Raw genomic sequence first — 24,285 nt, forward strand, 5'->3', positions numbered from 1 at the left:
TCTGGGCCACCCGGACGAACCAACCCAACCAACCTGTAGCACAGCATTTCAACTCCCCCTCCCACTCCACCGAGGATATGCAGGTCATTGGACTCATCCACCGCCAAACCACAACAACCCGACGGTCGGAGGAGGAGCGTCTTATCTTCCGACTGGGAACCCTCCAAACGCAGGGGATGAACTTGGACTTCACCAGTTTCTTCATCCCCCCTCCCCCCACCTTGTCTCAGCCGGATCCCTCCAGCCCGGCACCGCCTTCCTGACCTGCAGTCTTCTTCTTGACCTCTCCGCCTCCATCCCACTCCGACCTATCACCTTCACCTTGACCTCTTTCCACCTATCACATTTCCAACGCCCCTCCTCCAAGTCCCTCCTCCCTACCTTTTATCTTCTCCTGCTGAACACTCTCTGCTCATTCCTGAAGAAGGGCCTGTGCCCGAAACGTCGAATCTCCTGTTCCCTGGATGCTGCCTGACCTGCTGTGCTGTTCCAGCAATAAAGTTTCAACTAACACCTGTATATGCCCATTTCAATTTCTCAACCACTTATTCAAACTCATTCCAATGAGGTAACAGCCAACTACCTGTTCTTAACTGCATAACCACCTGAAGAAGGAGCAGCGCTCCGAACGCTAGTGATTCTAAATAAACCTGTTTGGTGTTGTGTCAATTTTATCTTTGTCTACCCCAATCCAATACCAGCTCCTCCACATCAGAAGAAAAGATCTTAGTTTTATCCATAGGATTTGAGTGTCCTTGGCAAGGTGGACATTTATTGCCCTTTCCCAACTGCTTGAGAAGGTGGGGCGCAATATGATAATGGTCTTAGTGACTTGGACTATGGCAAGATGTACGGTAGATTTGGAGATGGAGAAATCCAGCGAGACCTATCTTAGTGTGGAGATCATCTTGCTGTTTTAAACTTTTCACAAGTGGCAGGGGGAGATTTTCACTGGGCAGTGGCGAGTTGCCAAGTCACAGCAATTTCTAAGGTCAATGTTGATGACCAAACTCACCTCATTAATATTCCAGTTGCAATTATACCGAACTCACCCAACAAACTAGACATTGGAAAAACTGGACATGGAAATCAGAACAGATATCGAGCTCACTGCTTGCTCCAACTGGCCTCCATGGTGAATACTGGACACCACCTTCTCAGGGAAAGCTCCATACATACTGGCCACACACATTCCACATCTATGGGCATTAGCATTCTAAATGTGCCAGCCTTTAACCATCCTCATGGCACATGTCTGATCTATGTACACAATGCTTCTGCATTTCAATGCTGCAGCTTGGGCTTCACCAGCAAATATCGTTGCAATGCTGCAGCAAGGGCCTTACAGTCAGGGACATACACCCAGCTCATGGACTGGACCAGGCTGCAGCTCTGGACTTTTCCTTTCTGTTATAGTGGCCCCTCACTTTGAGCCTATGCGGATGCTCACAGCATTCCTGCCATTTCATGCTTTGCCTTTTTGTGATTTAACCCTCTCAGCTAGAGATACCTTGCTTATATTACAATTGTCTTGTCGAGTCATTTTGCATAGACACAAAGCCAGAAAGCTGGTCTTGCATATTAGCCTGCCTCCGTCAAGTCAAGTGTCCTGGCAGCCATTGATACCACTCCAGGGGCTTGGACATGATCAGGTCAGCCACTCAGGACAGTCAGAGTCAGCCACATAAGGGGTGAAGAGCTGAATGACCAGCAGCTCACCAGTTCTTTGCCCAGTTGTGGGCTGTTTTCCTCCTGGAGTGAAAGTGGAGCATGTATTATGGAAGATGAAAAGGGTTCACACAGATATTATTGTTGGTACAGGTGGGAATGTGTCCTGAGTGAGTAAGTAGACAGCTGGAACGGCAATTATAAAGGCCCCCAATACACAACTGTCCAACTTACGACTGCTTGTATTTACGAATGCAATCCCATACAGGGTTGTAGTTTTAAGATCCAACATAGGAACATTTCCTGTATATATGAATGACTACTTTATATTGTCCTGAATTGTATTTCAACTTGTGTACAAAATCAATTCACGAACATAGTCAAGAACAGAACCCATTCCCAACCCAGGGACTGCCTGTAGTGTGATGGGTTTGGTAGGATTTGTCAACAAAACTTGCTTAGCCTCACAGCGAGAGTAGCTCCAAAAAACCTGACACGGCTTGCACTGAGCCAAAAGGCTGTTAGCTTCATTTCGAGCTGCTTTCTTGAATTGCTGTAGTCCTGGGGTCTGGCTGTCAGAGAGTGACTTTGATGATGGAGGAACAGCAATGTAGTTTCAATTCAGAATGGTGAGTAGTTTGGAAGGAGGAACTGCAAGTGGTGGGTGGTGATGTTCATGTATGAATGATTAAGTAATGTCATTATTTAGGGTTTAACTGCAAAGCCAAAGAGAGGGGGATGTACCACATATCCAATACAGACTCTAATGAGAAACTGTTGGAAATAACTGGAGAAAAGATGAAATCATTCGCTCGTCTCAGAAACAATTACTGGTAGGAAAGGTCAATGGAAAATAAAAGATAGGGAATTGGGGTAAGGGGAAGTAGATGTTGGATATTATTGTATATGAACCTGACAGGGTTAACTGCTCACTCCCTGTCTGCCACCTTCAATGACTCATGCACAAATACACCCAAGTCCTTCTGCTTTGGCAATGATGGACTGTTCTTAGGAAGGACTAACAGAGTTGTGGGGTGTGTCCTTTGAGTTCTCTGTAAAGGAAGAGATGCAGAGAGTTCCCGAGTGATTGTTCTTCATTTTAACAGTGTTTATTTAAACAGTAATATATATTTACTCCCACATTGAGACTGATGTTTCACAAGAGACAATCATGAAACTTTGCGGAAAAACCCGAGAGAACTGCGAATGCTGGAAATCCAAAACAAAAACAGAAATTGCTAGAAAATCTCAGTAGGTCTGGCAGCATCTGTGGAGAGAAATCAGAGTTAACAACATTTTGGGTCCAGTGACTCTTCTTCAGAACTGATTGTCTGCCGTATTGGAACTAGCTATTAACAAATATATAATAAGCCTTTACTGTTTGTTCAAATCAGAGCCCTTTTTGGCCAAAAGTGATGTGTGGACATTATTGCACTCATGGTTTCAGTAGCTTGGCTAATACCAGTAAGAGCATTGGTGATGGAGAATCTACCAAAGATATTCCAGATTATTCCAACACTGACAACATACTGGAAACAAAGGTATACAACATTACAAGCAATGCAATGGATTCTATCAGTTGACCCATGACGACTGTTAAAGGCCAGCAACAAGACAGACACAGATAGACATCTATGGCAGCCAACCTTCTGGGTAGATGATACCAAGTGAACAAACTACAAATTTAATTTCTTTTTTGAGTTTATTAATAGTCATCTTCGATGCCTGGAAACATCTTTAGCTTGGTTCTATAACTTCATACTATACTTGTTGATAGTGACTGGATTAAATACTTATTTGAAAATATTAGCTTTGGATTTGTGTAGCTGAGGCATGCAAACCATAAAGATCCCAGATTTGTAAGATCAAAAGAACATAGGAGTTAGCGCAAGACTAGGTCATCCAGCTCCCTGATCCTGCAGCACTAGTCATTAAAATGATAGCCAATCTGATTGTAACTCCATTTTGCTGCTGGCCGTTGTAAACTTTGAAGTCTTGTAGATCAAAATCTGTTGAACTCAGCTTTGAATATATTCAGTGACCTTGCCTTTGGTAGACTCTGGCGAAGAGAATTTCAAAGGCTAATGACTCTCCAATAGAAGAAATTCTTTCTCATCGCTCCTTCACTGGGAGACCTATTATTTCGAAACTGTACACTGGTTATAAATTCCCATGGGAGGGGAATCATCCTTCTAACACACAGCATCCTCCCCCCCCCCCCCCAAGCCACCAACCCTCCATCACCACCTTCAGAGTTTTTTGCTTCAACATGATTGCCTATCATTCTTCTAAACCCAGTGGCTACAGGACAACTGGCTCAACCTTCCTTCATTAGACAGACTCCTTCATTTTTGAATTGCTTCCAATACAATGATATCATAGAGTCTCCACAGTGAGGAAGCAGGTCATTCTGCCCATTGAGTCCATACCAACTCTCCGAAGAGCATCCCACTCAGGCCCAGTCCCTACCCTATCCCTGTAACCCTGCATTTCCCACGGGTAATCCATCTAACCTGCTCATCTTCGGACTGTGGGAGGAAACCGGAGCACCTGGCAGAAACCCACGCAGACACAGGGCGAATGTACAAACTCCACACAGTCGTCTGAGGGTGGAATCAAACCCGAGTCCCAAGTACTGTGAGGCAGCAGTGCTACCACTGAGCCACTATGCTACCTAAAGAATATTCCTACTTATGTAAAGAAACAAAACATACACACAGTTCTCTAGTTGCAGTCTAACCAATGCCATGATGTAGTAAAAATCCTTTTTTAAATTCCATTTCCTTGAAATAAATTCCAAAATTCTATTCACTTTCCACAATATTTTCCTGTTAGTTTTGCAATTCATATACAAGGATACCCTGATCCCATTGTGCTGCAAAGTTCAGGAGTCTCACATAATTTAAATAATATTTGCCATTTTTATCCTTTCTGCCAAATGGACAACCTCACAATCTTCTAAATAATACTCCATATGCCAAATCTTTGCCTGCTTTTTTTTACGTATTTACATCCCTTTGCAGGATCTTTAAATCCTCCTCACAGGTGATTTCTTATGTATCTCTGTACTTTCATCAAATTAAGCTACAATATACATTGGTCCTTCATCTAAGTTATTCATATTGATTGTAAATTGGATCAGCATTGATTCCTGTCATACTTCACTAACCATAGTCTGGAAACCTGAAAATGCCCCCTTTACTTTAACTCTCTACTTTCTGTTATTAGGTAGTCCTCTGACACTATGTGGCATCCTGCACAATACTATATAGAAATTCAAATGCACTACAGCTATTGGTTCCCATTTCTTGGTTCTGTTTATTAGACTCTCAAAAACTTGCATAAATTAGTCAAATATAATTTCTCACTCAATAAACCATGTTCACTCTGTCTGATTATATTTCAATTTCCAAAATGTCCTTCAACTGCTTCCTTTAGTATTGGATACCAACATTTTCCCAATGAAAAAAAATAGGTTAATTGGCCTATGGTTTCCCATTTCTATCTGTCTGCTTTCTTGAATAGTAATGTTACATTTGTGGTTTGTCAATCTGTTGAGATTTTTCCAGAATCTAGGACATTTGGAAGAGTGCAGCAACAATCTCTGCAGCCATTTTGTTTAAGAGCCGAGGATATAAACCATTAGGTTCAAGGGACTTGTCAACTTCAATCTCATTCGTTTTCTGAGTATGCTTTCTCAGGTGACAATAATGGCTTTGAGTTCCTCCCATCCTTTAGTCCTTTCAACAATTCCAAAATTTTCAACGACTTTTGGGATGGTTTGTGCATCTTCCATGAGAAGACACTGTTATGGATCAGACCAGACCCCATCAAATTATTTCAAGAAGGAGGCACAGACCAATTGAGGGCTTGGTTAAGAAAAAGAAGGAAGCATATGTAAAGTATAGACAGAATAGATTGAGTGAATCCTCAGAAGAGTATAAAAGCAGTAGGAGTATACTTAAGAGGGAAATCAGGAGGGCAAAAAGAGGACATGAGATAGCTTTGTTAAATAGAAATAAGGAGAATCCAAAGGGTTTTTACAAATATGTTAAGGGCAAAAGGGTAACCAGGGAGAAAATAGGGCCCCTCAAAGATCAGCAAGGCAGCCTTTGTGTGGAGCCGCAGAAAATGGGTGAGATACTAAACGAGCATTTTGCATCAGTATTTACCGTGGAAAAGGACATGGAAGATATAGACTGTAGAGAAATAGATGGTGACATCTTGCAAAATGTCCATATTACAGAGGAGGAAGTGCTGGATGTCTTGAAATGGGTAAAGTGGATAAATCCCTAGGACCTGATCAGGTGTACCTGAGAACTCAGTGGGAAGCTAGAGAAGTGATTGCTGGGCCTCTTGCTGAGATATTTGTATCATCGATAGTCACAGGTGAGGTGCCGGAAGACTGGAGGTTGGCTAACGTGTTGCCATTGTTTAGGAAGGGTAGTAAAGACAAGTCAGGGAACTATAGACCGGTGAGCCTGACGTTGGTGGTGGGCAAGTTGTTGGAGGGAATCCTGAGGGACAGGATGTACATGTACTTAGAAAGGCAAAGACTGATTAGGGATAGTCAACATGGCTTTGTGCGTGGGAAATCATGTCTCACAAGTTTGATTGAGTTTTTTGAGGAAGTAACAAAGAGGATTGATGAGGGCAGAGCGATGGATGTGATCTATATGTACTTCAGTAAGGCATTCGACAAGATTCCCCATGGGAGACTGTTAGCAAGGTTAGATCTCACGGAATACAGGGAGAACTAGCCATTTGGATACAGAACTGGCTCAAAGGTAGAAGGCAGAGGGTGGTGGTGGAGGGTTGTTTTTCAGACTGGAGGCCTGTGACCAGTGGAGTGCCACAAGGATCGGTGCTGGGTCCTCTACTTTTTGTCATTTACATAAATGATTTGGATGCGAACATAAGATGTACAGTTAGTAAGTTTGCAGATGACACCAAAATTGGAGGTGTCATGGACAGCGAAGGTTACCTCAGATTACAACAGGATCTTGACCAGATGGGCCAATGGGCTGAGAAGTGGCAGGTGGAGTTTAATTCAGATAAATGTGAGGTGCTGCATTTTGGGAAAGCAAATCTCAGCAGGACTTATACACTTAATGGTAAGGTAGTGTTGCTTAACAAAGAGACCTTGGAGTGCAGGTTCATAGCTCCTTGAAAGTGGACTCGGAGGTTGATAGGATAGTGAAGAAGGTGTTTGGTATGCTTTCCTTTATTGGTCAGAGTATTGAGTACAGGGGTTTGGAGGTCATGTTGCGGCTGTAAAAGACATTGGTTCGGTCACTGTTGGAATATTGCGTGTAATTCTGGTCTCTTTCCTATCGGAAAGATGTTGTGAAACTTGAAAGGGTTCAGAAAAGATTTACAAGGATGTTGCCAGGGTTGGAGGATTTGAGCTATAGGGAGAGCCTGAACAGGCTGGGGCTGTTTTCCCTGGAGCGTCGGAGGCTGAGGGGTGACTTTATAGAGGTTTACAAAATTATGAGAAGCATGGATAGGGTAAATAGACAAAGTCTTTTCCCTGGGGTGGGGGAGTCCAGAACTAGAGGGCATAGGTTTAGGGTGAGAGGGGAAAGATATAAAAGAGACCTCAGGGGCAACCTTTTCACACAGAGGGTGGTACGTGTATGGAATGAGCTGCCAGAGGAAGTGGTGGAGGCTGGTACAATTGCAACATTTAAGAGGCATTTGGATGGGTGTCTGAATAGGAAGGATTTTGAGGGATATGGGCCGGGTGCTGGCAGGTGGAACTAGATTGGGTTGGGATATCTGGTCGGCATGGACATGTTGGACTGAAGGGTCTGTTTCCGTGCTGTACATCTCTATGACTTTATGACTCTATGACCATAACGTTTCTGGTTGTTTTAAGTAGTTGTAAAATGGATGTTTCAGGAGTGATGCAGCTGGTCAGAACCGGTCAGCTTTAAATAAAACAGAATTTCTTTCCAGAGTATCAAATGAAACATAAACAAAAGGGAACAGGATACAAAATATCCAAAAACCCGGTAGACTATCCCAACTTAATGATGCTGTTGCAAATGTCTGCAACAGTCCCCATAAACATCCCTTGGCAAAAAGGTAAAATCAGACACAGATCCTTACAGGAGAGAGAGATGCCAGTGAGATTTAGCATGGAACCTCCTTCCACTGTAACTGTTTCTTTGGATTCCCCAGCTTAAACCAAATCAAACCCAAACCAACCAGATAATAACAGAGCTGAGAGAACTGGCCATTCCCCTTTCATTGTACAAGCCTTTTTTTTTTAAAACTTGAAAATGTTAAGCCTGAGGCAGTATCTGTTAGGTTTAATCAAACTGGCCCTAAAACCCATACAAACCAGACACATCAGAACCTATGAGTTTATGCCCCCTCCCAAAAAACCAAGGACAGAATAACCTGTTCAATGGAGCAGCATCATCACACCTCCCTCCTTAAAAAAAACCCCATCAATATCCAAAGATGGCTTCATTTTAAAACCCCATAGTCTTACACTGTTGTCACACTACAACACCCAGAAATATTCCATTGACTGTACACATGCAAACATGCACTACCACATTCTGTTTCAGTCCGTTTACTCCTGCCACCGAACACTTCCGTTTCTCATCCAAGTCCCGACAACACATCGGCAATCACGTTTTCTCGTTCTGCTACATGCACAATTTTCTAATTGAATGGCTGTAACAATAAGCTCCATCTAAGCACTCTGGAATTTTTGTCCTTAAATTTCTCCACAAACTTCAATAGGTTGTGATCAGTGTATATGATTGTCTCAGACACATTACTGGTAACATAAACATTGTAATGTTGTATTGAAATGTTATAACACCAACACCAAGTTCAAAGTCTCCTTCTCAACTGTTGAATATTTCTGCTGATGAACATTCAATTTCCTGGAGAAACACCCAATAGCTCTTTCTACCTTCTCGTCGTCTTCCTGTAGGATACAGCACCCACATCCACGTCACTCGTATCGATAGCCACCTTGAATGTTTCGCGTAATTAGGTGTGGCTAATACTGGGGCAGTGGTTAACACAGCACTCCTGTGAACCAGCTATATCATTAGCAAGGACAAATTGTATTGCTGGAGCTGAGAGTTTGCCCAGTACTCCTACCACACCTTCTCCACTCTTCACTGGACACTCTAACCTCACCTTACATAATTGAGTGCTTCTTATCTCACCATGAATTCCCATTACTTGCACTTTTTCTGGCAATTGCCCCTCAGAGATACATATCTCCTCATCATTCAACATCAAAGATTGAGAGGATCCTGTATCTCTCAATATTGTAACCTCTTTACTTGCTGCTCCTAGCCTATGTAAGCGAACTTTACCTTCGCAGGTATATGGTTTAAGAAGATCTGGCACTTCCCCCTTAACCAACCTCTGATCAGGTTGTATATTCTGGTGCAGCTTTCTAGCCACCACTTTGCTTTCCATTATCACTCCAACAAAATTCACTCTCTTATCCTGTTTTCCTACATCTGGCTTCCCAGTGCTTTTCCTAACCCACCAACACTGTGATGTCATGTGGCCTACTTTATCACAGAGAAAACACTGGAGCTTTTTCCCCTTCAAGGGTTTCCTTTTTCCCCTGTGGTAAGTTATCCTTTTGATCTTCACTGAGATCTACCTTTTCCTTATCATGTGAGGATTTCTCTTTTCCCCAATTTCTATCCCTCACGGATTGAAACTAACATTGGAAACTAACTTTGATTTATGAACCAAATCCTAATCATCAGCCATTTCAGCTGCTAATTTTGCCATTTTAACTCTCTACTCTTCGACATGAGTTTTCACTACCTCAGGAAGTGAATTTTTTAACTCTTCCAAAATAATCATCTCCCTAAGAGCGTCATAGGTTTGCTCTATTTTTAATGCCTTTATCCACCTATCAGAATTAATTTGTTTAATCCTTTCAAACTCAATGTATATTTGACGAGAGTCCCTCCATATTTTCTTGAAATGTTGTCTGTAGCTTCTGACACAAGCTCATATGCATTTAAGATGGCTTTCTTCACCTCCTCATACTGCCCAGATACCTCCTCTGATAGTGATGTAAATGCCTCACTAACTCAACTTACAAATTTTGTTTGGATCAACAAAACCCACATGGTCACTGGCCAGTGCATTTATTTAGCCACCTTTTCAAATGAGATGAAAAAGGCTTCTACATCCTGCTCATCAAATGTAGGCAATGCATGAATATATTTAAACAGTTTCTCACAAGGCCTTTGGCTACCATGGGTTTGCTCATCCGCACTCTCTTCCTCACTAAGCTTACCATCAGCCTTCATCTCCATCCTCTTCAGCTAACTTTCCTCAGGGCCAATTTCTGAAGTTCAAAGACTCTCTCATTTTCCCTTTCCTCTCTCTCCCTTCTCTCTCTTTCTTTCTGTTTTGCTAAAGTGATTCGTTCTTTTTCTCTTTCCTCTGCTAGGGCCTTCCTCTCCTTTTCAGCTTCCTCTTCCTTGTTCAGCTTAAAGCCTTCTCTGCCTTTTTTATCTTCTAACTTTCCTTCCTCTGCCTCACTTGCAAATTAATTTTTTCTAACTCCACTGCACTTGTCTGTTTCTCTGATATACCCAAGCGCTTGACCAACTCCATTATAATTTCAGCCTTCCTTCTGTCCCCAATTAAATCCAATTCTGACTTGTTTGCTAATTCTCAAAGTTTCTCCTTCCTCTGTCTTTCAGGTTCTTGCAGGAGAGAGAGAAATGGCAGACAGATTTAGCATGGAACCTCCTTATACTGTAACTGTTTCTTTGGATTCCCCAGCTTAAACCAAATCAAGCCAAACCCAACCAGATAAAAGCAGACTGGGAGAACCTGCCATTCCCCTTTCATTGTACAAGTGTTTTTTTAAAACCTTGAAAATGTTTTTGCCTGAGGCAGTATCTGTTAGCTATAATCAAACTGGCCCTAAAACCCATATAAACCAGACACATTTGAACCTATGCATTTATGAACCCTCTCAAAAAGGACAGCATAACCTTGTCAAAGGAACAGCTTCGTCACAACAGATACAAAATACTTGGCTTCAGTTTTTGCCATTTTCTCTACTCTCTAATTTGATTGTGGTCACTTAGTGGATCCATAGACCCAAATGATAATAGGGCTATTATAATTCATGTCAGCATTCTATAATAGAAAGGAGAAACATCACCATTCTTCTTCATCATCAATCAAATCCTTCTAGGTCCCTGCTTGTGTAGATAATGAGATGACAGAAGAACTGAGATTGCCTTGCCCACTTATCTCAGCCAGCTAACATTCTATGCTATGTCTTACTTGTGAATAGCAGACATTTGAGGGAGGTGTGCTAACCAAAAAAAAAACCTGTGAATGCTGGAAATCTGAAACAGAAACAGAATTGTTGGATAATTCTCCTGTTCTGAAGAAGGGTCGCTGTACCAGAACCATTAATTCTGCTTTCTCTCCATGGGTACTGCCAGACATGCTCAGTTTGTTCAGCAATTTTTATGTTATTTGAGAGAGGTATCTGTAGAGTCAGCAGTGTAAGGGAGAAAACCAGAGAAGAAAATGAATTGTGCAGGGCACTGATTAGTGGTATTCGATTATTTTATGTTTGTGATTAATAGACTGCTTCAAAAAATCCGCCCATTCCTACCTGCAGTTCATTATCTTTCTCCTTCATCTTGATCCAGGTTTTACCCTGTGTTTGAGGGTCAATGAGAAGTGGATACCTGGTTGCTTTGGTAACAATGATGCCATTCTGAACTGACAGGTCATCACTTGGTAATCCTTGCAGGTTCCACTCACTGATCTGCAAAGATAAAATCACACATACTTAACAAGGCAATGAAGTAAAGCTGGCCTCAAAGATTCTTCTTAAATGATTAGTGAAGATCAGGCCAAAAATATTTAATAAAGAATGACAGATACTGCCATTATAGGTATTTGTAGCAGATACGCTAATGGTTATAATACTGAACTGACAGTCTGGAGATTCTCAGTTTAAATTCCATCATTGAGCAATTTAGGCCTGTACCCTGTGAAGTTTAGAAGAATGAGAGTGTACCTAATAGAGGTATATGTTGGAGTAAAACCTGGTGCAAAAGAAGATGGCTGTGGTTGTTGGAAGTCAGTCATAATTAATGAATGGGACTCGTTGAATTGTTCTGACAGAGAACCTGTATTGAACCAGTTCTGCAGACTCCAGGGATATTTTTGACGCGTTCACATGTGGATGGGTGTCTGGTTCAGGATCAGAGTCTTCTTCTCACAGTGGCTTCAGGAGAAGCCAACATATACCTCTATTAGGTACACTCTCATTCTTCGAAACTCCACAGGGTACAGGCCTAAATTGCTCAATGATGGAATTTAAACTGAGAATCTCCAGACTGTCAGGCTTCAGGATGGGTGTGCAGGGCTGCAATTTTGTTCACATGCGAATTTCTTGTTTGAATAGAAGCTTTAGGTTCAGGGTTGCTGTCCTGTGAATTCTCATCACACCCTCCATTGCGGGCATCAGCGGCAGGTCTGGGCTTGGCCAAACTGCCCCATGCCCATTACAATCAACTAGTCTCCTACTACATTCCAGCTGGGATCACAAGTAAATAATGTTACGGTGCAACATCGTTTGTGATGACTGTGATGCTGCATCAATTTTGTAATGCTTCTCCTAGTTTTTTTTGCTAATTACCTTCAATCAGAATCCTCTGGTTACTGGCCATCAAAGCCTTTGGAAACTATTTCTCCCTATTGACTTTTTCACTTATAATTTTGAACCTTATCTTATTTTTATTGTCCCCCTTTCCTCATCCAACTTATTGCATGAAGGACCTCGAGCTGGAATAATCTCATTTAATATCGTGTGGAGATTAAACTTCTATCTAAATAATGCAGGTTCATAGCTCCTTGAAAGTAAAGTTGCAGGTAGATAGGATAGTGAAGAAGGCGTTTGGTATGCTTTCCTTTATTGGTCAGTGCATTGAGTATAGGAGTTAGGAGGTCATGTTGCGGCTGTACAGGACATTGGTTAAGCCACTTTTGGAATATTGCGTGCAATTCTGCTATAAGAAAGATGTGTATAACATGAAAGAGTTCGGAAAAGACTTACAAGAATGTTGCCAGGGTGGAGGCTTTGGGCTATAGGGAGAGGCTGAATAAGCAGAGGCTGTTTTCCCTGGAGCGTCGGAGGCTGAGAGGTGATCTTATAGAGTTTTATAAAATCATGAAAGGCATGGAAGGGTGAATAACCAAGGTCATTTCGTGAGGGTGGGGGAGTCCAAAACTAGAGAAGTAGGTTTAAGGTGAGCGGGTAAAGATTTAAAAGGGACCTAAGGGGCAACGTTTTCACGCAGAGGGTGGTGCGTGTATGGAATGAGTTGTCTGGGGAAGGGGTGGAGGTTGGTTCAATTGCAACATTTAAAAGGCATCTGGATGGGTATATGTATAGGAAGGATTTAAAGTGATACAGGCCAAATGCTGGCAAATGGGACTAGATTAATTTAGGATATCTCGTCAGTAAGAACTGAAAGGTCTGTTTCTGTGCTGTACATCTACACGACTGTATGACTCTGTGTCAGCTCTAGGACATCTCTGCAGGAGTTCCTCTGGGTAATGTCCTAGGCCCAATATCTTCAGCTGCTTCATCATTGATCTTCCCTCCATCAGAAGTGAAGATGCTCACTGATACTTGCAGACAGTTCAGCACCAGCTCTTCAGACATTGAAGCAGTCCATGTTCAAATGCAACAAGATCTGGACTATACCCAGGCTTGGGCTGACAGATGGCAAGTAACACTTGCCCATGTAAATGCCAGGCAATGACCATTTCCAATAAGAGACAATCCAACATCATCCCTTGACATTCAATGATGTTGCTGTCACTGAATCCCCCACTATCAAATTGTGCAGTTAATAACTCTGACCAGAAAATCAACTGCAGTTGCCACACAAACACAGTAGCTACAAGAGCAGCTCAGAGACTAGGAAGACTGTGGTGAGTAACTCACCACCTACTCCCCAACGCCTTTCCATCAGCTACAAGACTGAAGTCAGGAGTGTGATGGAATACTCACTTCTTGCCTGGATGGGTACAGCTTGAACAACACCCAAGATGTTTGACACCATCCAGGATCAAGCAGCCGCTTGATTGGTACTGCATCCACAAGCATTCACTCCCTCCACAGAGACGCTCAGTAATAGCAGTATGTACCATCTGCAAAATGCACTGCAGGAATTAATCAAAGATCCTTAGGTAGCACCTTCCAAACCTACAATTACTTCCACGTAGAAGGACAAGGATAGCGGATATCCGGGAACACCATCAGCTGCAAGTTCCCTTCCAAACCAATAACCATCCTGACTTGGAAATATATCACTCTTCTGATCAAATTCCTGGAATTCCCTCCCTAAGGGTATTGTAGGTCCACCAGTTGCATGTGGACTGCAGTAGTTCAATAAAGCAGCCCACCACTATCTTCTCAAGGACAACCAGGAATGGACAATAAATGCCGGCCAGCCAGTGACACCCATGTGATATGAAAGTGAAGTTAGGCTAAACTGAGATCAGCCTTGATCAGTGGCAAAGGTAGCTCAGTGGTTAGCACTACTGCCTCACAGTGCCAGGGACCTGTGTGGAGTTTGTGCATTCTCCCCGTGTGGGTTTCCTCTGGGTGCTCTGGTTTCCTTCCACAATCCAAAGATGTGCACTTAGGTGAATTGGCCATGCTAAATTGCCCATAGTGTTGATTATTAGTCAGGGGTAAATATTGGTTAGGGGAATGGGTCTGGGTGGGTTGCTCTTTGGAGGGTCGGAGTGGACTTGTTGGGCCAAAGGGCCTGTTTCCACGCTGCAGGGATTCTAATTCTAATGATCATATTAAATGGCAGAGAAGCTCAAGGATTGCCTTCTCCTGCTCCTAATTCTTATGTTCCTGTTGTAAAGTGTAAAACTGGCAATGATGGATTGGGAAATGTTATTGAAAGGATAGGCAATGGCTCCAGAGATAATGGATGCATTAATGATCACCATCCAAGTTTCTTTAGAATCTGAAACAGTTCCTGCAGATTGGAGGGTAGCTAATGTAACCCCTCTATTTAAACTGGGAAGTAAGGGAAAATAGGGAATTATTGACTAGTGAGCCTGATGCCAGTAGTCGTTAAGATAGAGTCAGAGAGATGTACAGCACAGAAACAGGCCCTTCAGTCCAACTCGTCCATGCCAACCAGATATCCTAAATTAATTTAGTCCCATTTGCCAGCACTTGGCCCACATCCCTCGAAACCCGTCCTATTCATGTACCCATCTAGGTGCCTTTTAAATGTTGTAATTGTACCAATCCACTATTTTCTCTGACAGCTCATTGTGTACACACACCATCCTTTGTATGAAACGATTGCCTCTACTCACCTTAAACCTATTCCCTCTAGTTTTGGACTCCCCATCCATATTTACCCTATCCATGCCCCTCATGATTTCATAAACCTCTGTAAGGTGCCCCTCAGCCTCTGACACTCCAGGGAAAACAGTTCCAGCCTATTCAACTTCTCCCTGTAGCTCAAACCCTCCAACCCTGGCAACATCCTTGTAAATCTTTTCTAAACCCTTTCAAGTTTCACAATATCCTTCCTACAGCAGGGAGACCAGAATTGCACACAATGTTCCAAAAGTGACCTAACCAATGTCCTGTACAGCCGCAACATAACTTTCCAACTCCTAAATTCAATGCACTGACCAATAAAGGAAAGCATGCCCAATGCCTTCGTCACTATTCTATCTATTGTGATTGTAGTTTCAAGGAGCTATGAACCTGAACTACAAGATCCTTTTGTTCAGCAACACTCCCAGGACCTGACCATTAAGTGTATAAATCATGACCTGATTTGCTTTTCCAAAATGCAGCACCTCACATTTATCTAATTACATTCCACCTCCCACTCCTCGCCCCCCCCCCCCAGCCATCTGATCAATGGCCATGATCAAGGATTTGATGGCAGAGTATTTAGAAAACAGTGGTAGACTTATGAAAGCATGGACTTATGAAAGGGAAATCATGCTTGGTACATCTATTGGAATTCTTTGATGATGTATTTAGTAGCGTTGATGGGGGATCTCGGGGGATATGGTTTATTTGGACTTTCAGAAGGCTTTTGACAAAGTCCCACAAAAGAGATTAATAAGTAACATTTAAGTGCGTGGGATTGGTGGTAGTATATTGAGATGAACAGAAAATTTGTTAGTAGATAAGAAGCAAAGAGGAGGAATAAATGGTTTTTTCTGAATGGCAGGCAGTGAATTGTGGGTGCTGGAGGGATTGGTCCTAGGACCACAGCAATTCACATGATATGTTAATGATTTTCATGAGGGAACAAAGTGTAATATTAAAACTAAATGCAATATCAAAATTAGCAGTTAACACAAAGCTGAATAGGAGGGTGAGAAGGATGCAGAGATATTGCAGTGTGATTTGGGCAGGCTGTGTGAGTAAGCAAATGCATGGCAGATGCAGAATGATTTGGATGAATGTAATGTTATCCACTTTGGCACCAAAAATAGGAAGGCAGATTATTATATGAATGGCTGTAAATTAAGACAGCGAAATGTTCAATGAGACCTGGGTGTCCTCGTTCACCAGTTGCTGGCAGCAAGTGGGAGTGAGTTTAGGGTATTGAGTTTGATGATCAGCCATGATCATATTGAATGGCAGAGCTGGTGGCAGTTGGTAAAGGGTGGCACAGTGGCTCATGGTTAGCACTGCTGCCTCACAGCACCAGGGACCCAGGTTCAAGTCCAGCCTCAGGTGACTGTCTGTGTGGGGTTTGCATGTTCTTCCCGTGGCTGTGTGAATTTCCTCCGGGTGCTCTAGTTTCCTCCCACAGTCCAAAGATGTGCAGATTAAGTGGATTGGCCATGGGAAATGCAGGGCTACAAGGGTTGGGTGATTGGGATGCTCTTCGGGGTGTTGGTACGGATTTGATGGGCCGAATAGCCAACTTCCACACTGTAGGGATTCTATGAGATGCAGGACAGAGTAAAGAAGGCAACTTGTATGTAGGCCTTCATAACAAGAGGATTTGAGTAAATTAACACAAATGTCTAGCTGCAATTATACATGGAACTGATGAGGCCACACCGGGTAAATTATGTGCAGTTTTGATCTCCTTATCTGGGTGTAGCAAAGGTTTCCCAAATTGAATCTTGGGATGGTAAGACAGATGTATGAGGAGAGATTGAGTTGGTTAAGATTGCATTTACTGGAGATTTAGAAGAATGAGAGGGATCTCATGGAAACTTATAAAATTCTAAGACAGCTAAACAGATTAGATGCAGGAAGGATGTTTCCACTGGTGGGGACATCCAGATACAGGGATCATTGGTTAATGATAGGAGGTAAACCTTTTATGGTTGAGATGAGGAGAACATTTTTTACCCAGAAAGTGGTGCACCTGTGGAATCATTACCACTTGCTCTTGTGCCTGTAGGGATCAAAGAATATGAGGAAGAATGAGGTTAGGATATTGAGCTTGATGATCATCCATGATCATATTGAATGGCAGAGTGGGCTTCTGGGATAGAATGGCCTACTCCTGTTCCTATCTTTTATGTTTCTATAATAATCAATAGACCTGGTACTGCCAAAATTATTGACAGCTTAATGTCCTGAGGTAAGACAATCTGCTAGCTCTACATGATCTGGCTTACATGTGCCTCCAGTCTCACAATACATGGTATCCTTTAATGAAGAATATCAATACTGCCCACACTAAAGACCACATTAATGAAAAGTCACATTCACACATTTTCTACCTTAATTCTGGCACTATTGTCTATGTTGTGTTGGTGTATTATATTCCCTGAAGTTGAGTTTTAAGATTAATTATTGTGGAACACACTTCAGAGATGGTTCAAGTCAAAACTCTTTCTTTCTCAAAATCTCTCTTTCTCTTTTTCTAAAAACCCTATTTCTGAAATCTCTTCAAACTCTGAAAGCTGTACAGCAAACAAGATTCATATTAACTTCTAATAGAACAAACACGGGCTTCAAACCATTTTCAATCTTATCCAATCTGCAGCACTCCAGGATTTGCTATTATCTCTGGAAAGCATATTCTTCAACATTCCCAAAATCAGATGAGTCAATGTGAAAATACAGGACAACACCTTGAGCTGTTTTAACCTCTTCATTTTCCTCATCAATACGGCAGGCACGCTATTTCTTTAACTGATTTCTTCAGGTTGTCTTGGGGTTGACTACTGCAAAATTGAAGGGAAAGTGAGGTCTGCAGATGCTGGAGATCAGAGCTGGAAATGTGTTGCTGGAAAAGCGCAGCAGGTCAGGCAGCATCCAGGGAACAGGAGAATCGACGTTTCGGGCATAAGCCCTTCTTCAGGAATGAGGAAAGTTTGTCCAGCAGGCTAAGATAAAAGGTAGGGAGGAGGGACTTGGGGGAGGGGCGTCGGAAATGTGATAGGTGGAAAGAGGTCAAGGTGAGGGTGATAGGTCAGACTGGGGTGGGGGCGGAGAGGTCGGGAAGAAGATTGCAGGTTAGGGAGGCGGTGCTGAATTTGATGGATTTGACTGAGACAGGGTGGGGGGAGGGGAAATGAGGAAACTGGTGAAATCCGAGTTCATCCCTTGTGGTTGCAGGGTTCCTAGCCGGAAGATGAGGCGTACTGCAAAATTGAATATGAGTGTCAGTTGAGCACTTTAATTTCTTCTTGACTTTGAGGAGATGATGACTCATCATCTAGAAGCCCAGGCTAATGCTCTGGAGACATGTTCAAAACCTACCAGTCCAGCTAATGGAATTTAGATTCAGTCACAAAAAGCTGGTACCCCCAATTTCAGTGGGTATTAGGGAAGGCAAATGGAATGCTGGACTTTATTTCAAAGGGAATGGGGTCTCAAAATAAGGAGGTTTTGCTAAAACTATGCGGCACTAGTTAGATAATAGCTACAATAGTATAAACGGTTTTGGCCCTAGATCTAAGGAAAGATATCCTGGCATTGAAGGCAATCTAGAGATGACTCACTAGGCTGATACCAATATGGGGGCATCTGTGTTATGAGGACAGGTTGAGCAGATTAGGCCTTTGGAATTTAGGAGAACGAGAGGTGATATTAGTACAGCTATGACATTCTCCTTAATTAGTAACGCAACTGCCCTGCTCCTTTATGTTCCCCTCTATCTCATCTGAAACATCTAAACCCTGAAATGTTGAGCTGCCAGTCTTGCCCTGCTCTAGGGCTGTGCCTCACTCTGAAAACTAGAGTCATAAAATCATGAAGTACAGAAAACATCCTTCAGCCCATCGAGTCTGAACCCACACAAACTATGCTAAATCTACACTAGTCCCACTTTCCCAGCACTTGGCCCATAGCCTTGAATATTATAACATTTTTTTTTAGATTACATTACATTACAGTGTGGAAACAGGTCCTTCGGCCCAACAAGTTCACACCGACCCGCCGAAGCGCAACCCACCCATACCCCTACATTTGCCCCTTACCTAACACTACGGGCAATTTAGCAAGGCCAATTCACCTGACCTGCACATCTTTGGATTGTGGGAGGAAACCAGAGCAGCCGGAGGAAACCCACGCAGACACGGGGAGAATGTGCAAACTCCACACAGTCAGTCGCCAGAGGCGGGAATTGAACCCGGGTCTCTGGCGCTGCGAGGCAGCAGTGCTAACCACTGTGCCACCGTGCCGCCCATTGCCACCGTGCCGCCCATTTTAAGTGCTTATCCAAATATGCTTTAGAGGTTCTGACATTTCCATCCCAACTTCTCTCCTAGGCAATGCATTCCAGACCTGAGTCACCACCTGGGTGAAAATGTTTTCCTCAAACATCCTGTAAACCTCCCGCTTTTCACCTCAAAATTAAGCTTCCTCAATACTGATCTTTTGACCAAGGGGATCCAACTGCTTCCTATCCATCCTGTCCAGGCCTCTTATGATATTTTACACGCCAATCAGGCCCCCTCAGTCTTTTCTGCTCCAAAGAAAACAACCCAAGCTTAGCCAGCCTCTCTTCATAGCTAACTATGCTCTAACACCAGGCAACACTAACACCCTTTCGATCCTTTCCTGGTTTTTCCTATGTGGGTTTCCCCATAACAATGTGATAGACTCTGAAGTGGCCTAGAAAGCCAATTTATTCCACGCTAATGTGGGACAGATGACAAAACTGCCCTTGCTGACAACATGCACATCTCATGAAGAATTAAAAACAAACTCCTTTTTTTATTGTTGTCAAGTGTTATCCCCATGAAACTAGCCTTCTAGTTTTATTAACTTCACCCTGAATTTTATAACATCAGGTGAGGCTTCACATGTTTCACTTCTAATAGTGGGTGAGCAATATTGAGACAAGTACGCCTTTGAAATAGATCTTTTAAAGGCATAAGCTGCATAAATAACACAGGATGGCAAAGTTAGGGCCTTCAGAGTCATGTTTAAGGTGTAGAGAGTGAAATCTGTAATTGCCTCAGAGTCTGAAACTCTGAGGAAACAATTTCAGCTGGAAACATTAACATTTCTATTTATCCAATAAAACATATTTGTTTCAGACAATAGGAAACAAACTAGGTGACAGATATAAATGAGGACATCTTTAACCAAGACAGTAACGTCGTTAAAGAGTATTAAAACAAACATTTTTAGTATATGCAACAACATTCACTGCAGCACTGAAAAACATTTTATTATAAAAGTTAATAGACACAAATGTGTGTGAGCCAGTCTTACCGTAGGCTGATCCACCAGAAAGTTTATGAGGTTCATACTATCTGTGTAGGGTATTCTCTTTTTCTGCAACTCTGCTTCCCAAATTACTTTAAACAGTATGTCTCTGAAGGTTTGATTGAAGGGACCACTGTATGAGAGAAATCCGGTAGCCAACAGCACATCTCCCACCAACCTAACATGCAAAAGGTGAAGTGAAATGACGAGTGAACAATCAAGAGCAGAGGATATTAGTGTGAGATGAAAAACAACATTGTCAAACACCAGGCCATCTGTAAAATACAATACATCTTCCAGGCGAACATGGTGAATGTTGAATTATCTGTCTCCATGAAGTATGGCTATGTAACCCCTGCTTTTTGGGTGTTATGGACGCTGTTTTCAAAACAAAATGCTGCGTGCACTGTGTGAGCTCACTTCTGGCTTGGGTATGCTGGACGCCACCTTGGGAAGGTAATTTGTCTGAGTCTTATGGGTATGCTCCTGGAACACAGAGAGTAAGCAATGAGTGATGATACCTTCATCTCCTTCCCCACTGACCTATTGTACTCTATGCTACTCTCTCCCCACCCCCACCCTCCTCTAGCTTATCTCTCCACGCTTCAGGCTCTCTGCCTTTATTCCTGATGAAGGGCTTTTGCCCGAAACGTCGATTTTGACTGTCCTCGGATGCTGCCTGAATTGCTGTGCTCTTCCAGCACCACTGATCCAGAATTAGTGATGATAACCTGGGGGCAATTTCAAACTGACCACTCCAGATACTACTCTCTATTAAACACATGTTCAGATGTGTTATTTGATGTAACCATTACTTAGTGGATAGTTCTGATTAAACTCTCGGGCAGTGCTTCTCAAACCTTTTCCTCTGTTACTCCATGTGTTGTGACACCTCAGTACATACTGAGAGAGTGGGAGAACAGCTGTGCAGTGTTATAACTTGCTCAGAACTCTCCAACAGCCACATGTCAGAGCTTGCCATCCTATTCGGGTCCTAACCCACTCAGTTTGGGAGCACAGCTCTAGGGGCTATACCTGAGTTTCTGGAGTTGGTCACTAACCTACACGTCCACAACGCCGCATGTGTCTCCGCCCCCACGCCGATCTCCACGCCTAACCCCGCCCCCCCGGCGAGTTCCGTCACCTCGCCTAACCCCGCCCCTTCGCCGATCTCCGACTGCATGCCTTACCCCGCCCCCACGCCTATTTCCGTCACCACGTCTAACCCCGCCCCTTCGCCTATCGCCATCACCACGCCCAACCCCGCCCCCGCCCCCACGCCGATCCCCGTCCCCGCCCCCAGACCTAACCCCTCCCCCACACCCAGCTCCAGCCCAACACCAGATCCGAGCTCCCAGCCCTGTTTTCACTATCCCTCCAGACCTACCCCTCTCTGAGGATGAAAGATCAGTCCTCAGCAGAGGCCTCACCTTCATTCCCCTACGCTCCCGGATTAATGAATTTAACACGCGGCGTGACATCGAACAATTCTTCCGCCGCCTTCGCCTCCGTGCCTACTTCTTTAACCAAGACTCCCGCCCACCCTCTGATGACCCCTTCTCCCGCCTCCAACACACCCCATCCACCTGGACACCCCGTGCTGGCCTCCTACCTGCCCTCGACCTCTTCATAGCCAACTGCCGCTGCGATATTAACCGCCACCTGAACTCCCCCACCCCTCTCACCCACTCCAACCTCTCACCCTCGGAACGCGCAGCCCTCCACTCACTCCGTTGCAACCCCAACCTCACTATCAAACCAGCAGACAAGGGAGGCGCGGTAGTAGTTTGGCGCACCGACCTCTACACCGCTGAGGCCAAACGCCAGCTCGCAGATACCTCCTCCTACTGCCCCCTTGACCATGACCCCATCCCCCACCACCAAACCATCATCTCCCAAACCGTCCATAACCTCATCACCTCGGGGAATCTCCCATCCACCGCCTCCAACCTCATAGTCCCACAACCCCGCACCTCCCGCTTCTACCTCCTGCCCAAAATCCACAAACCTGACTGCCCCGGCCGACCCATTGTCTCCGCCTGCTCCTGCCCCACCGAACTCATCTCCGCATACCTTGACACCGTCCTGTCCCCCTTAGTCCAAGAACTCCCCACCTACATTCAGGACACCACCCATACCCTCCACCTGCTCCATGATTTTCGCTTCCCCGGTCCCCAACGCCTTATTTTCACCATGGACATCCAGTCCCTGTACACCTCCATCCCCCATCACGAAGGACTCAAAGCCCTCCGCTTCTTTCTTTCCCGCCGTACCGACCAGTACCCTTCCACTGACACCCTCCTTCGACTGACTGAACTGGTCCTCACCCTGAACAACTTCTCTTTCCAATCCTCCCACTTCCTCCAAACGAAAGGAGTAGCCATGGGCACCTGCATGGGCCCCAGCTATGCCTGCCTCTTCGTAGGATATGTGGAACAATCCATCTTCCGCAACTACACTGGCCCCACCCCCCACCTTTTCCTCCGCTACATCGATGACTGTATCGGCGCCGCCTCGTGCTCCCACGAGGAGGTTGAACAGTTCATCCACTTCACCAACACCTTCCACCCCGACCTCAAATTCACCTGGACAGTCTCAGATTCCTCCCTCCCCTTCCTCGACCTTTCTATTTCTATCTCAGGCGACCGAATCAACACGGACATCTACTACAAACCGACCGACTCCCACAGCTACCTGGACTACACCTCCTCCCATCCTGCCCCCTGTAAAAACGCCATCCCATTCTCCCAATTCCTTCGACTCCGCCGCATCTGCTCCCAGGAGGACCAGTTCCAAAAACGCACAACCCAGATGGCCTCCTTCTTCAAGGACCGCAATTTAGCCCCCCGACGTGGTCGACGATGCCCTCCACCGCATCTCTTCCACTTCCCGCTCCTCCGCCCTTGAACCCCGCCCCTCCAACCGCCACCAGGACAGAACCCCACTGGTCCTAACCTACCACCCCACCAATCTCCATGTACAGCGCATCATCCGCCGTCATTTCCGCTACCTCCAAACGGACCCCACCACCAAGGATATATTTCCCTCCCCTCCCCTATCAGCATTCCGTAAAGACCACTCCCTCCATGACTCCCTCGTCAGATCCACACCCCTCACCAACCCAACCTCCACTCCCGGCACCTTCCCCTGCAACTGCAGGAGGTGCAAGACTTGCGCCCACACCTCCCCCCTCACCTCCCTCCAAGGCCCCAAAGGAAACTTCCATATCCGCCACAGATTCACCTGCACCTCCACACATATTATCTATTGCATCCTCTGCACCCGATGTGGCCTCCTCTATATTGGGGAGACAGGCCGGCTACTTGCGGAGCGTTTCAGAGAACACCTCTGGGACACCCGGACCAACCAACCCAACCACCCTGTAGCTCAACATTTCAATTCCCCCTCCCACTCCACCAAGGATATGCAGGTCTTTGGACTCCTCCATCGTCAGACCACAACAAAACGACGGTTGGAGGAAGAACGCCTCATCTTCCGCCTAGGAACCCTCCAACCACAAGGGATGAACTCGGATTTCACCAGTTTCCTCATTTCCCCTCCCCCTGTCTCAGTCAAATCCATCAAATTCAGCACCGCCTTCCTAACCTGCAATCTTCTTCCCGACCTCTCCGCCCCCACCCCAGTCTGACCTATCACCCTCACCTTGACCTCGTTCCACCTATCACATTTCCGACGCCCCTCCCCCAAGTCCCTCCTCCCTACCTTTTATCTTAGCCTGCTGGACAAACTTTCCTCATTCCTGAAGAAGGGCTTATGCCCGAAACGTCGATTCTCCTGTTCCCTGGATGCTGCCTGACCTGCTGCACTTTTCCAGCAACACATTTCCAGCCCATTTCTGGAGTTGGTGTAGAGTGCAACAAATG

At 44.5% G+C, this 24,285-nt stretch overlaps 1 protein-coding gene across 1 annotated transcript in view; it reads right to left on the reverse strand.

Annotated features, from left to right (window-relative positions):
* Positions 1 to 24,285, reverse strand: part of LOC122540179 (dynein axonemal heavy chain 8-like) — a 1,258,818-nt gene that overhangs the window by 146,718 nt on the left and 1,087,815 nt on the right. Inside the window, exons 72-73 of the mRNA XM_087976819.1 lie at positions 20,408 to 20,579; positions 11,315 to 11,470 (exon numbers count right to left, since the gene is read on the reverse strand). Of these exons, the coding sequence (XP_087832945.1) occupies positions 11,315 to 11,470; positions 20,408 to 20,579 (328 nt within the window). The remainder of the gene's footprint in view (positions 1 to 11,314; positions 11,471 to 20,407; positions 20,580 to 24,285) is intronic.

This window comes from Chiloscyllium plagiosum, unplaced genomic scaffold, assembly GCF_037043375.1.
Source record: "Chiloscyllium plagiosum isolate Xiang-an unplaced genomic scaffold, Cpla_swu_hap1 HiC_scaffold_3, whole genome shotgun sequence".
Lineage (NCBI taxonomy): Eukaryota > Metazoa > Chordata > Chondrichthyes > Orectolobiformes > Hemiscylliidae > Chiloscyllium > Chiloscyllium plagiosum.